Source organism: Drosophila persimilis, unplaced genomic scaffold, assembly GCF_003286085.1.
Source record: "Drosophila persimilis strain 14011-0111.01,24,50 unplaced genomic scaffold, DperRS2 tig00000700-arrow-arrow-pilon, whole genome shotgun sequence".
Lineage (NCBI taxonomy): Eukaryota > Metazoa > Arthropoda > Insecta > Diptera > Drosophilidae > Drosophila > Drosophila persimilis.
Window position 1 is genome coordinate 291,800 of NW_020825340.1, and position 12,146 is coordinate 303,945.

The window sequence follows — 12,146 nt, forward strand, 5'->3', positions numbered from 1 at the left end:
GCAGTTTTTTGACAGTTCAGAACAGCTGTTTCGGCAGACGTGAGTGTGTGCGTGCCGTTGAAGAAAAATTGTGTTTTTTTTCATTCATTTACCAAAAGAGTTGCGGTAAGTAAATTTTTAGGTAATTGGTTTGCATCCATAAGCAGAGGTATCTTAAAAAGCTATGCCAATCAGCGACTAGTTTTCCCAAAAAAAACAAGACAAGTAAAGTAATATTGCCGCCACAGTGTTGCCACACTTCTTAACTCAAACATATGTTCTACAGAGCCGACAAGGGGGTTATAGCGTCGGTAAAAATAGCATAGCCAGCAAATAACTTTATTGTGCCGTGGAAATAGGTTTTCTAGCTAAGTAACGTCGAGTAAACAAATGTGGTGGACCGGTCGAATGTGCGCAAATGTGTGTGGCGTATGGTAGCCCACCGTAGAACTTATTGAACATCCGCTGAAAACTGGGAAAAGATTTGACGGGACGGCCACGGCCACGGCATAAAGCAAAGTACAAATCTCAATTACGATGAGTGTCTCGCGGAGCGGTAACACGACGCTGGATCTGGAGCCACTACTGGACGAGAGCCGTGACGACAGCGATGCGGATAATCAGAAAGGAGAAGCCACAGGCGGAGGTGCCCTGCTGAATGGCTCCTCCTCGAAGGAGCCTCGCGCCACCGGTGTGGGGCACCGGGATAGAGAGCGCGAGCGGGACGAGTCAGCCGTGTTCATTAAGAAAATCAGCAGCGCAGTGTTCTACGGACTGTCCTCGTTCATGATAACCGTGATTAACAAGACAGTGCTCACGTCCTACCGCTTTCCTTCGTTCCTGTTCCTCAGCCTGGGCCAGCTGACTGCCAGCATAGTGGTCCTGGGCATGGGCAAGCGGCTCAAGCTAGTCTCGTTCCCGCCGCTGCAGCGCAACACCTTCGCGAAGATATTTCCACTGCCACTCATCTTTCTGGGAAACATGATGTTCGGCCTGGGCGGCACCCAGTCCTTGAGTCTGCCCATGTTCGCTGCCCTGCGCCGCTTTTCCATACTGATGACCATGCTGCTGGAGCTGAAGATTCTCGGGTTGCGGCCCTCGACGGCGGTGCAGGTCAGCGTGTACGCGATGATCGGCGGGGCTCTGGTGGCCGCCTCCGATGACCTGTCCTTCAACATGCGCGGCTACATATACGTGATGATCACGAACGCGCTCACCGCCTCGAACGGGGTGTATGTGAAGAAGAAGCTAGACACGTCGGAGATCGGCAAGTACGGCCTGATGTTCTACAACTCACTGTTCATGTTTCTGCCGGCCCTGGCCCTCAACTTTTTCACCGGCGACCTGGAGCAGGCCATAAACTTCAGCGAGTGGCACGACCCTGTCTTCGTGACACAGTTCCTGCTCAGCTGCGTCATGGGATTCATACTCTCGTACAGTACCATATTGTGCACGCAATTCAACTCGGCCCTGACGACCACCATTGTGGGGTGCCTGAAGAACATATGCGTGACCTATCTGGGCATGTTCATTGGCGGCGACTATGTCTTCTCGTGGCTCAACTGTATCGGCATCAATATAAGCGTGTTGGCCAGCCTCCTCTATACGTACGTGACGTTCCGCCGGAAACGGTCGCCCGATAAGCAAAGCCACTTGCCCAGCAGCAACCGCGGGGAGAATGTCTAGCTTCACACAGCTTTAGCTCCAACTCAAGCCAAAGCCATATAAATATATGTTTACCATATATCGTATTTTCGTATCTTCCCCCACAAGCGCATCGTATCTGTACATATATAAATATATATATACATAGTTATGTATCTAACGAGTGTAATTACTAATTAGCAATTATGTAATTTTAATCACTTTGTACATTTTTCCATGCAACTGTTTTCTGCATCAAGAGTGTCATAAGTAATAGAAAATATACACAGACATCCAAGATACTCCTGCTTCGTCTCGTTATCGTCCCGTTCCGTCTCGCAGTGGAAATGTGGGAAAGATAAGCAATAGTATTTTGTGTGTCCCACTTCCAGCATGGGTCCGATGATTAGATTGCTCCCGCATGATAAGGGCTCTGATGAATATTTAATGGAACAAATACTTCTCGCATGTGCGCCACATGCTCTTTCTATTGGGATCTTTGCGCTCCGTTTATCTATTCTGAGTATACAAACTACCTAAAGATATTCTTATAAATGCTGCAGTGCTAAACAATCCAGCAGCGTCATCACTCATCAAAACATATGTCTAAGCGTATAAATTAACAGGGGAATACGACTAGAATAGTAGTGGAAGGCGTCGGCTATTGGATGCTCTTTCTCTCTCTCTTTCATTTTATCATTTATAAGAATGTTCAAAGCATTCTCTGTATTTTCTAATTACTCTTAATGTGTGTTTTATATATAAAGGCATTTCGATAAGAAGGCCCCTTATAACTGAAAGTGAAATTAATATTTGATTAGCTACTGGAACGGAATGAAAGAAAGATTAATACAGCACTTGATGTGCTACTGCTCTTCTACGTGGGGAGTGGAGTCTTTGGATACTTTAGATCAAGACCTGTGTACGTTCGCTCTAATCGGTGAATTTGCGCAGCACAAGAAGCTTGCTTTATTCGTGTATGTTACAAGTGACTCAAACGTGATAGTAAATTGTTTCAACCTGTTTACCCGAAAAGATAACAATGACGACATTGAATTTTGGGCCTGAAAGTAGTACTAGTGGCACATTGGACCCCCGGCACTTTGTTTAGGCTATACGTATTTTGAGACTCCCCATTTTTTGATTGGCAGAGGTGGCGGAGGGCAGGGAGCCCCCGAAACAGGTTTTCCCAGTCCTGACCGTTGGGCGGGTGATTGTTCTCTGTATGAAGCAAAAAACAGTTGAGGTAAATCGTTATTCAGCGTCTCCGCATTATGGACAAATTGTTTACCTTACCCAAACTTGTTGCTATCGGAGGGGGACACGTACAGATTGATAAACCATAGACACAGGTAGTCAGGGTCATGTTTATGCCTATGTTTGAAGCTTATGATGATCACGATGAGGAAGGTCAACGGGGTGTACATGATTTTGTTTCCACAGAACATGATGCAGCGCTGCTGGCGCCTCACAGTGCCGCTGGCTAAACGTGGCCTTGCCGTGGTCACACACACGCGACAGGCGGTGGTCTCGGACAACCCAGAAGCAGAGAATCTAGACGGATTTGAGCAGCAGTATCTAAAGGAACGTATTGAGATAACAACATTTCAGCGAATGCTCCTAGGGGCGGGCTCTTCCATAGCCGCCATACTGGATCCAAGACGGTAGCGAATCCCAAAGGAAGTTCCTTTATTTTTACTAAGAGATTATTTCTCTGACAGCCATGACATGATCGCCTGTCTGGGTGAGACTACTGGGGAGGATGCTTTGTGGAACATTATGGACACCATGCATGAGAGTGAGGAGGGCCAACGCATCATGGTCGAGAAGCCGCGCATTCACACCAGCACCATTGACTTTAAGCGACTGGAATCTCTGCCTGCCGACACGTTTGGAGCCGCCTATGTGAAGTTTCTTAAAGATAATGTAAGGCTAATGGCATCTGGGTAGGATTTCTCACTTTCTTTCTGACCCTTTCAGAAAGTCACGCCGGACAGTCGCATGGCCGTACGCTTCCTGGAGGATCCCAAGCTGGCCTATCTGATGACGCGCTATCGCGAGTGCCACGATCTGATCCACACGGTTCTGGACATGCCCACTAATATGCTCGGCGAGGTGGCTGTCAAGTGGGTGGAGGCGCTCAATACTGGCCTGCCCATGTGCTATGGTGGAGCGGTGTTCGGGGCGGTCCGCCTCCGTCCCAAGTGAGTTCGATGAACCCTCTTTCCCCATTGTACGCATTTATATGATTTTGTTTGGTGTATCTGCAGGCAGCGACGGGCGTACTTGAAGCATTACTTGCCGTGGGCCCTAGAGAACGGCAAGCAGATGAAGCCCCTGATGCCCGTCTACTGGGAGGAACGGTGGGAGCAGAATGTGAATGAGTTGCGCGCCGAGCTAGGCATTAAATTGTTGAATAAAGTTTAAAATTTTATTTTTTAAAACGCCAATTTTTGAAGCTTTCCCACATCGATAACTATCGATCACCCGAAGATCGCGCAATGTGAGACGGTCTGGTAGCGCTGCTCTTAATGTTCATATTATTCAAAGAACTTAAAACATTATTTTAGAAACAATCAAAAACAAGGGAGTACTTAATATTAGCCAATCTTGTAGAAAATTTATCTATCAATCGAATAAAATTATGTGTTAATTGCGGAAGATCTCAGGTAGCTAGTAAGATCAAATCGAATATCAAAATCGAGGAATATGATCGGAAAGATCATGGACAGGGAACGATTAACCATTCTTGTATGTGTTGATGATGATGTGTTGTTGTTGATGTTTTCTTTCCGTTTCTGCGCTGTTTAATGGCTCAATATTTATTAAACTCCCACCATGGCCGAGAAATTCAATGGTTTTAGCCACGACGATATACTCAAAATAACCGGAGTGAAGGAAGGCGGCAACGGACACAGGCCACAGAGTGCGGAAGCAGGTTGGTTGTGTGAAAAATCATCGACAATTATTTTGTTTATAACAAATATGCTGGTGCGTTTGTGTGTGTGATTGCAGCCAAGCAAGCTCTCCGAAACCAGCCCGGCATTAGGCGCATGCCCGATAAGAATATCCGGCAGGCAGATCAAATGCGAAAGCAGCAGCCCCAATCTCAAGCGAAGCCTCAACAAGTTGCAGCAGCAAAGAAGACCACCGCCAAATCGGGCAGGAGCACTCCCACGGAATCGACAGCACCTCCCACGCCAAACACTGACGTCGTCCCGGCTCAAGTTTCACTCAACTTGGACCGTCCGCTCTCCGACTCTCTGGTGGAAGCTCTCTACTATGGCAAGGCCTCGGCTCCCTCGACGGGCAGATCTGTTGCTACCACTGCCACGTATGCGGAAGCTGTTGCTGCTAGTAGTGGTGGCGTGTCTAGTGGCGACGGCGACACCAGCGAAGCGACAATAGATGACAGCTCAATACTGAAGATAAGCAATAGTAATAAAAATGGCACCAGCTCTGATGATGCCGCCAGCATACTGCCCAGCACCAAAGACTTGTCGCGGGAGGGCCTGAACACGGACTCGCCCTTCAAGGGCGTCTCTCTGCAGGACTTTGAGCAGCATCGCAAAATGATCCAGGAGCAGAATAAGCAGAAGAAGCAAATGCTCTATCAGGCCATCGAGCAGCACACACAGAAAACGGCAGCGGAGTCGCGCAAAATCGAGGAAATACGTCACGAACTCTCCAAACTGGAGAGCGATCTGGCCGTAGATGTGGCCATGCTGAGGAAGCAGATTGACAACGCTTGCATACATTTTGCCAATGTAGAGTGAGTATATTTCCTTAAAAAGAGGATGCGTGTTCATTGCTTGCCTTTGTTTATCTAGAAAACAATATGTGCGGATCGAGGCTCAATTCCTGAAGGCCAAGGTAGACCTGCACAATGCCTCGGAGAAGAAGGAACTACTGACAGAACATCTCTGCACTGTCATAGCCCACAATGAGGATCGCAAGGCGCAGAAGCTCACGGAGCTGATGCAGAAAGTAGGCCTGGCGCCAACCGACGAGCCCCCGACCTCGCCACAGAATCTGAGTGAATCTTAAATTAAATTAAATTAAATTTGTAATTTTGAATGCTCTATAATTTTTATGTATATTTTTACTTAAGCAAAAAAGTGCAAATTGCAATAAATAATGTGTATTTTATGTGTAAATTTTAATGAAGCTAGTTTTTGTTGGCCTGTTGGCCAAAACCGGTCAACAACAATTAATTTAATTTAAATAATAATTTAAAATAAATAAATAAAATAAATAATTTAGTTTAAATAAATTAATTTATTAAATGGTATCACATTTGCTACAGTTTAACTAAATTTTCAAGTAATTACCAAAGGCGACAGCTCAAAAATATATACAAAAAAATACAGACGAATTCTATTATACATACTCCGATTTTGATATTCCGTGGAATATTATTAGCTATATAGAACATTTAGCCATTCCCACATAATTGTATCCGATTAATGAACCTATCTTCGACTTGACTGGTTTATTTTAAGTACTTGCTTTTATATCGATCTTGTTTAAAAAAAGGTTTTAACGAAAATGGCCAATCAAAAAAAAACGAAAGATGATAGTCGTTCCTATTGTTCAATTTTGATATTCCGTCAAATATTATTAGCTAGATAGAATATTTAGCCATGCCCACATAGTTTTTTACGATTGATGAATACATTTTCTACTTAACTGGCTTATTTTAAATTCTCGCTTTTATTGGATTTTCCCTAAAAAAAGGTTTCTTGTAGCACGGAAGAAATCTTTGGGAGAAACACCGTAAATATACCGTCAGCTAAATTTTGACCTAAAAAAATACCGAAAAGTATTAAAAATATAAAAAAAACATATGTTTTTTTCCGATAGTCTGTGACTGGCAAATTTGGCGTATTGCTCAAACTTCATTTTGAAAAACGTGCGGAAAAGTTTATAAAATATTTAAGCTATTTACAATTTAAACTATGGCAGGACGCGGACGTGGAGGAAAGACTGGTACACTTACTGCCGAGCAATTGGCGATGCTTGGCTGTGTGAAAGACCTCCCCGTACAGTCAGCGCCGCAGCCGACGTTTCCGCCGGTAATGAACAAGCCCATTGCCCTGGAGGTATGTTTAAACCAGAAAAAAACTTGATCATCAGAAATATTTTACATCTTGACTTTGTTCCCTTGGCAGACAACAGAGGCAGAATCCTTTCAACTAATGTGGAAGGAGAAGTTTCTGAATCGCATGCGGAATTCGCCGTACTACGTTGTCTCAGAGAGCGAGGAGAAACAGAATTTAGAGCAAAAAGACTGGCGAGAGGTAAGTACTTCGTTTAAATGATAGAAAAAGAATTATGTTCTTGCGTATCTCTGCAGAAAATTCTGGGGCAAAAAAAGCCAAAAAAGCAACCCGAGTTCAACTACAGAGCCATGCCCAGGGAGCTGAATATGTCGAATCGCAAGCGACGGGGCGCGGATGCCCGACCCAAGCTGCTGACCAAGAAGACTGACATTGAGGATAGACTGAAAGTGCTGGAACAGAAGGAGCTGAAGACCGGCGCCGAGAATGAGCAGGACGATGCCAAGAAGGAATCCGATTCCGAGCAGGACGACGAAATGGACGACCCTGAGGCGGCACTAGACGATGAAATGGATGACGAGAACGACTATGGCAACAGCTATTTTGACAATGGCGAAGCCTACAACGAAGAGGATGACAACCTGGATGATGGCCCCGTCATATAATTAAATTGTGTTGGATCTCTGATTTACTATGTCGCCACTTCAATCTTATTTTAAACACATTTCAAATACAATATATATTTAGAGGGATGTGTGATTTAATCCAAATCCTTGGGGGGGCTGTAGTTGAAGTACACCAATCCAGAAGACTTCACCTGCAAAATGGTATTCAATTAGCATGTACAGGGGATCTCAAATGGGCTGTGGTCAGGCACTCACGAATCCAATGGTTCCGGCCAACACCAAAACGCCAGCAATGAGAATGACATTGTATTTGGTGTTCTGCTGGCTGTACTGCTCCTTCCAGTCCCCAGCGGGCACGGGCAAATCGTTCATGGTGGAGTGCTGGTGGTGTCCGCCAGCGTGGTAGGCAGCGCGCGACATGGCACCAGCTGGAGTTACAAGGATTTACACATTAATGAATTACCAAAGGCGCAGCATATTGAAAAGCTCCACTCCTGTCTCCCATTTGGGTGCATCACACATTATGTAATGTTTAAGGTTAGCAGATGAGCCGTGAAAATGGCCCTTTGCGTTGTACTCACCATTTCTGAGCAGAAGGCCCTGCTTGACAATGTTCTTAACCAACATGATTGCTTGAAAGTTTCTGCAAAGGTTTAAATTGTTTTAAAATTCGAGTGATTTTTTTTCGCTTACGACTTTTTGAAGGTGTGACCAGCGGACTTATCGATCAAATATACGGTCTGACCCTCAGAAATATACCGTATAATTATAAAAATATACCGTAAATATACTGACGAATTGAAGTTCGATTATACATATAATCGTTTTTGATATTCCGTCGAATATTAACAGCGGGATAGATCTCTCTGCCCTGCTTGTTTTATGTTCTCATCTTAATGGGATTGTTTACAAAATAAGGCTTAAACAAAAACGGTCAACAACAATTTCCACGAATTTTCTTTACTAACTACATTTTTTTGTAGTCTGGCAGCCCTGTGTAGTGTCAAGGCGCAAAGATACCGCGAAAACAACAAAAGTGTGCAATACCGACAGCGGTGCCAGATAGACGAGTCCGCTACTGGGAACAGCTGTTCTATGTCTGTGGAGGCGTATTATTTGCAAAAACACTAAGTAAATTAGGTTCTAGCAGCAATTGCTCTGCCCGGCGCTACTCGAGACATTCCCCAGCCATGCTGTCCATTGGCGCCTTGGCCAACATCAAACACATACTGCAGAAGGAGTTGTTCCTGGTCTCCGGCGAACGCCTCCTCTCAGTGGTGACGGTGGTCAAGAAGAAAGACAAGAAGCCCTGCTATCTGTGCGTGGTGACCACAGCGCCGCCGGTGCCCGTGGTCACCTTGTGCCTGGTCAAGCAATCTGAGCAGCGGGAGTCCGAGTACAAGAGGAAGCGCAGCTGGCAGCTGGACGAGGTAAAGTCTGTCGATGGGCGAAACGAGCAGTTCGAGACGCACGAGTTCGACATTCAATTGGAGAAGCTCTACAAGTGGTATGCCCTCAACCTGCACGAGCGACAAAACTTCATGGCCGTCCTCAATAGACAAATCCAGAAGTACGTGCGCGGTCCACGGGCAGAGTTTCGCAACGTTCCCAGTGCCTGGCTCTCGGAGAAGTCGCCGGAGAAGGTGGCCCTGGGTCGGGCAGCCCAGAAGACCCAGCACACCGATGACGAGGACGACGAGGAGGAGGAGGCCCAGGAGTTTACGGCGTTGACTGACAAGGAGGCCAATGAGCTGGGAAAATTATTCTCCGAGTGTGATTTTGCCATCAAAGATGCGGAACAGTTCATAGAGCAATTGTCTAGAGAACTGCACGATCTGGATGGGGTAAGTAGAAGGAGGTCCTCTATTACAGATGCTCTCTAAAGGGATGTCTTCTGCACAGGCCAACATACAAAGTGTGCTGGCGTCCGAGCAGAAGGTGATGAAGATGATGGAGCACATTGACAATGCCATATCCGAGGCGGATAAGTTCGAAACTCGCTTGGACACCTATGAAGATATCTTGGGGCATGTGAAGGAGACCATGGAGAAGATCGGCGGCAAGAATGCGATGATCGAAATAGCCAACAACAACAACATCAAACTAATGAAGGAACTCAACAAAGTTATCGTAAGAACCTGCAGGAAAGTATATCTATATCTGACTTATCCGATCATTGCATCCCTTAGAGCCAATTGGACTTGCCGCACAGTCAACAGCAGGCGCTGGACGAGCCCGATCTGAAGACTGTGGCTGGTCGCAAAGTGGCCATTGCTGCGGCGCAGTGCCTGCAGCAGGCCATGAACAGCGACATTGATCCGGCCCTGCTTCGGCTGGAGGCTGTACAGGATCAGCGAAAGCGCTTTGAGAAGTGGAAACAAAAGTTCTCGGCCACCGTCAGTCGGTTCATGAACAATCTGTTCATCCATCTGGGCAACGAGATTGGGGATATGCCGCTGACAAACACCGATCTGTCACTGCCCAATCACTCCAATGTTCATCGAGAGCTGACGCCCTACACAGAGTTGATGCACTGGACAAAGGCCATGGACCGCAAGACCTATGATGGTCTAATGAAGGTATACACGGCTTCTCTGAGCAAAATCTATGACAGGGATGTGAGGAATTTCTTTAACTTGGTAAGGACTCGATTTCCTCTTTAAATATTCTTTGCTTTAATGGTTTCCCTTTTCTCTTCTAGGCTAAGATGCAGGTCTCGGAGAAGCTGCGCAGCTCTCGCGAGGATCTGGATATGTCCACCTCGTCCCGTAAGTCGGCAGTCTCCACCATTCCCTACGGTACGCTTGGCATCAACCGAGATCAGTGGGGCCCCGGTGTGGAGAGCGCGGACCGTGTGCGGTTCGATGCCCTGCTGGAGAAGGTCCTGGCCGAGCTGGAGCCCATCGCCCTGCAGGAGCAGCTTTTCTGCATCAACTTCTTCCAAATGGATGTGATCAGTCCTACGACAAAGAACACGCAGACCACTCTGGATATGGAAAAAGCGGTGGACATGTCGCAGTCTGGAATAGCGGCGTTGACGGCATCGCCTACAGCGGAGGGGGTGCCGCAGAAGCGGATCGATCGCCAGATCAACGAGGATGTAAGGAAGCTGATGATGGGGCTCTTTGGCTGCCTTGAACCGGAGCTGGTCACGTTTATTCAGAGCTTTGAGCGGGTGGATAGCTTGTGAGTGAATGAAAATATCTGTCACTTGCAATTGCTAAATAATACTCTCTTCTAGCTACTCCCTGTACGTGCTTGTGCGACTAACGCAGCACGTCATGTCCGCCCAGGACACACATTCCTTCCTCAGCATGACCTTCGCCTCGGCTTTGGTGCAGGTGAAGCGCAACTTTGACCGGTTTATGCAGCAGCAGCTGCAATCCATCCGGGAGGCCAAACTGCATAAACGCTCCAAGGCCATCCTGCCCTATGTAGAGAACTTTGAGAACTTCGCGCAGACGGCGGAGGGGATCTTTCGCAAATCGGACCGTCGTACCGATATGGAGAAGTGGTACCTGCAGCTGGTCAACGCTATCTTCGAGGGCATCAGCCTACACTCGCAGGAGCACCCAAAGACGCCCTCGCAGGTGGTGCGCATGGAGAACTACCATCACATGTACGCCTTGCTGGCCCAGCTCAAGGTCCCTGGCCTCGATGCCCTCAAAAAGGAGGCCAAGACGCGCTACAACGATGCGCTTAAAGCGTATGTGACTCAGTACTTTGGCAGGCCGCTGGAGAAGTTGAATGTAAGCGAACGGCAGTCATTGACCCCCAGTCGCATGATCTCTCTAAATGATCTCTCTCTTTCCTTTCGATGTCTTTCAGCAATTCTTCGAGGGCGTGCAACTGAAGGTGGGCCAGGGCGTCAAGGAGACCGAAATCAGCTACCAAATGGCCTTCTCCAAACAGGAGCTGCGGAAGGTGATCGCCCAGTATCCGGCTCGTGAGGTAAAAAAGGGCCTGGAGAACCTGTACAAGAAGGTGGACAAGCACCTAAGCGAGGAGGAGAATTTGCTGCAGGTGGTGTGGCATGCCATGCAGGAGGAGTTCATTGCCCAGTACAACTACCTCGAGGAGCGTATCCAGAAGTGCTATGCGGGAGCCATGATCAATCTGGAGTTCAACATACAGGATATCCTCGCCTTTTTCTCGGACATAGCTCGATCTCACTGAGTAGGAGGGAGAGTGGATAAGCGGAGATGCGAGTGTTAGAGCCTTTCCGAGATTTATATTTAAGTGCAATAGTGTTTAAAGCGTTGTTTCTGATTGGAAAATATATGGCGCGCACATATTTAAACAGCTGTTACAAGAGAGAGCACCAGATAGAGAGAGAGAGAGCAATAGAAGAAAACAAGCTTTGGTGTAGCAAAAGCTTTGGCGGAGCATTTGGCTCGCCGTTGGAAGTTTTGAGACAAGCTTTTCAGGTGATAATAAATCTCTTTTTGCTCTCTCTTAATCGGGAAAAGCTCTCTTTGAACCGGTAGGCAACAATGAGTCTCATTCCATACAGTGTTGCGGGCAACATTAACTTGTAAACCGTGTTTTAGTCAAAATACAATAGATACAAGTAATTAAAAGTAGTTAATCTTGTAGAAAATATGTTCGTAAATGGGATAAAATTAAGTGGGCAAAGCTGAGAGATCTATATAGCTTGTAATATTCGACGGAAGATAAATTTGGCAATAGCCGGTTCACAACAAATGAGTCCCATTCCATATACAAATGTTGCCAATTCCAATACCCTGGGGGAAGTGGATGTTATAGAACTGAGAAAATATTTGTCATCCTAGGCTCTAATTTATGCAGAAACTAGACAGTTTCTGTTTTAAAGGTA

At 46.5% G+C, this 12,146-nt stretch overlaps 6 protein-coding genes across 7 annotated transcripts; 5 read left to right on the forward strand and 1 right to left on the reverse strand.

The window, feature by feature from the left end:
* Positions 1–49: 49 nt before the first annotated feature.
* LOC6601398 (ubiquinone biosynthesis protein COQ4 homolog, mitochondrial) lies at positions 50–4,067 on the forward strand. 2 transcript variants are annotated; one of them, XM_026992036.1, is made up of 5 exons: positions 50–105; positions 3,067–3,287; positions 3,345–3,549; positions 3,604–3,827; positions 3,894–4,067. In XM_026992036.1, the coding sequence occupies exons 2-5, from the start codon at positions 3,070–3,072 to the stop codon at positions 4,048–4,050; spliced, it is 804 nt and encodes a 267-aa protein (XP_026847837.1). In that variant the 5' UTR covers positions 50–105; positions 3,067–3,069; the 3' UTR covers positions 4,051–4,067. The 2 variants fall into 2 exon arrangements, with proteins under 2 accessions (XP_026847837.1, XP_002026501.2); XM_002026465.2 differs by lacking the exon at positions 50–105 and having other exon boundaries at positions 3,004–3,287.
* Positions 285–1,665, forward strand: LOC6601399 (UDP-sugar transporter UST74c). Its single transcript, XM_002026466.2, has one exon. It carries the CDS (start codon positions 517–519, stop codon positions 1,663–1,665), a length of 1,149 nt encoding a protein of 382 aa, XP_002026502.2. The 5' UTR covers positions 285–516.
* Positions 4,068–4,076: 9 nt separating the features above from the next.
* On the forward strand, positions 4,077–5,786 carry LOC6601397 (RAB6-interacting golgin). Its single transcript, XM_002026464.2, has 3 exons — positions 4,077–4,561; positions 4,639–5,395; positions 5,454–5,786. Exons 1-3 carry the CDS (start codon positions 4,462–4,464, stop codon positions 5,668–5,670), a joined length of 1,074 nt encoding a protein of 357 aa, XP_002026500.1. The 5' UTR covers positions 4,077–4,461; the 3' UTR covers positions 5,671–5,786.
* Positions 5,787–6,520: 734 nt separating this feature from the next.
* On the forward strand, positions 6,521–7,435 carry LOC6601396 (DNA-directed RNA polymerase III subunit RPC7). Its single transcript, XM_002026463.2, has 3 exons — positions 6,521–6,725; positions 6,795–6,923; positions 6,980–7,435. The coding sequence occupies exons 1-3, from the start codon at positions 6,582–6,584 to the stop codon at positions 7,346–7,348; spliced, it is 642 nt and encodes a 213-aa protein (XP_002026499.1). The 5' UTR covers positions 6,521–6,581; the 3' UTR covers positions 7,349–7,435.
* LOC6601395 lies at positions 7,364–7,952 on the reverse strand. Its single transcript, XM_002026462.2, has 3 exons — positions 7,891–7,952; positions 7,565–7,737; positions 7,364–7,500 (listed from the first exon to the last, which is right to left on the reverse strand). The coding sequence occupies exons 1-3, from the start codon at positions 7,934–7,936 to the stop codon at positions 7,444–7,446; spliced, it is 276 nt and encodes a 91-aa protein (XP_002026498.1). The 5' UTR covers positions 7,937–7,952; the 3' UTR covers positions 7,364–7,443.
* A 450-nt stretch (positions 7,953–8,402) lies between these two features.
* LOC6601394 (exocyst complex component 1) lies at positions 8,403–11,848 on the forward strand. Its single transcript, XM_026992083.1, has 6 exons — positions 8,403–9,153; positions 9,212–9,439; positions 9,499–9,948; positions 10,011–10,495; positions 10,551–11,058; positions 11,138–11,848. Exons 1-6 carry the CDS (start codon positions 8,500–8,502, stop codon positions 11,483–11,485), a joined length of 2,673 nt encoding a protein of 890 aa, XP_026847884.1. The 5' UTR covers positions 8,403–8,499; the 3' UTR covers positions 11,486–11,848.
* Positions 11,849–12,146: the final 298 nt, after the last annotated feature.

What these genes read in the sequence shown, in the direction of transcription:
- LOC6601397 (XM_002026464.2), top strand. Translation starts at nt 4,462, where the DNA reads ATGGCCGAGAAATTCAATGGTTTTAGCCACGACGATATACTCAAAATA. An exon ending in GCCACAGAGTGCGGAAGCAG is followed by an intron (nt 4,562 to 4,638) that starts GTTGGTTGTGTG and finishes GTGTGATTGCAG; the next exon opens with CCAAGCAAGCTCTCCGAAAC. An exon ending in ATACATTTTGCCAATGTAGA is followed by an intron (nt 5,396 to 5,453) that starts GTGAGTATATTT and finishes TTGTTTATCTAG; the next exon opens with AAAACAATATGTGCGGATCG.
- LOC6601398 (XM_002026465.2), top strand. Translation starts at nt 3,013, where the DNA reads ATGATGATCACGATGAGGAAGGTCAACGGGGTGTACATGATTTTGTTT. An exon ending in GCCATACTGGATCCAAGACG is followed by an intron (nt 3,288 to 3,344) that starts GTAGCGAATCCC and finishes TTTCTCTGACAG; the next exon opens with CCATGACATGATCGCCTGTC. An exon ending in TGAAGTTTCTTAAAGATAAT is followed by an intron (nt 3,550 to 3,603) that starts GTAAGGCTAATG and finishes TGACCCTTTCAG; the next exon opens with AAAGTCACGCCGGACAGTCG.
- LOC6601394 (XM_026992083.1), top strand. Translation starts at nt 8,500, where the DNA reads ATGCTGTCCATTGGCGCCTTGGCCAACATCAAACACATACTGCAGAAG. An exon ending in AACTGCACGATCTGGATGGG is followed by an intron (nt 9,154 to 9,211) that starts GTAAGTAGAAGG and finishes TCTTCTGCACAG; the next exon opens with GCCAACATACAAAGTGTGCT. An exon ending in TTTGAGCGGGTGGATAGCTT is followed by an intron (nt 10,496 to 10,550) that starts GTGAGTGAATGA and finishes ACTCTCTTCTAG; the next exon opens with CTACTCCCTGTACGTGCTTG.
- LOC6601395 (XM_002026462.2), bottom strand. Translation starts at nt 7,936, where the DNA reads ATGTTGGTTAAGAACATTGTCAAGCAGGGCCTTCTGCTCAGAAATG. An exon ending in GGGCCTTCTGCTCAGAAATG is followed by an intron (nt 7,738 to 7,890) that starts GTGAGTACAACG and finishes TTGTAACTCCAG; the next exon opens with CTGGTGCCATGTCGCGCGCT. An exon ending in TGGCCGGAACCATTGGATTC is followed by an intron (nt 7,501 to 7,564) that starts GTGAGTGCCTGA and finishes ACCATTTTGCAG; the next exon opens with GTGAAGTCTTCTGGATTGGT.
- LOC6601396 (XM_002026463.2), top strand. Translation starts at nt 6,582, where the DNA reads ATGGCAGGACGCGGACGTGGAGGAAAGACTGGTACACTTACTGCCGAG. An exon ending in ACAAGCCCATTGCCCTGGAG is followed by an intron (nt 6,726 to 6,794) that starts GTATGTTTAAAC and finishes TTCCCTTGGCAG; the next exon opens with ACAACAGAGGCAGAATCCTT. An exon ending in AGCAAAAAGACTGGCGAGAG is followed by an intron (nt 6,924 to 6,979) that starts GTAAGTACTTCG and finishes GTATCTCTGCAG; the next exon opens with AAAATTCTGGGGCAAAAAAA.
- LOC6601399 (XM_002026466.2), top strand. Translation starts at nt 517, where the DNA reads ATGAGTGTCTCGCGGAGCGGTAACACGACGCTGGATCTGGAGCCACTA.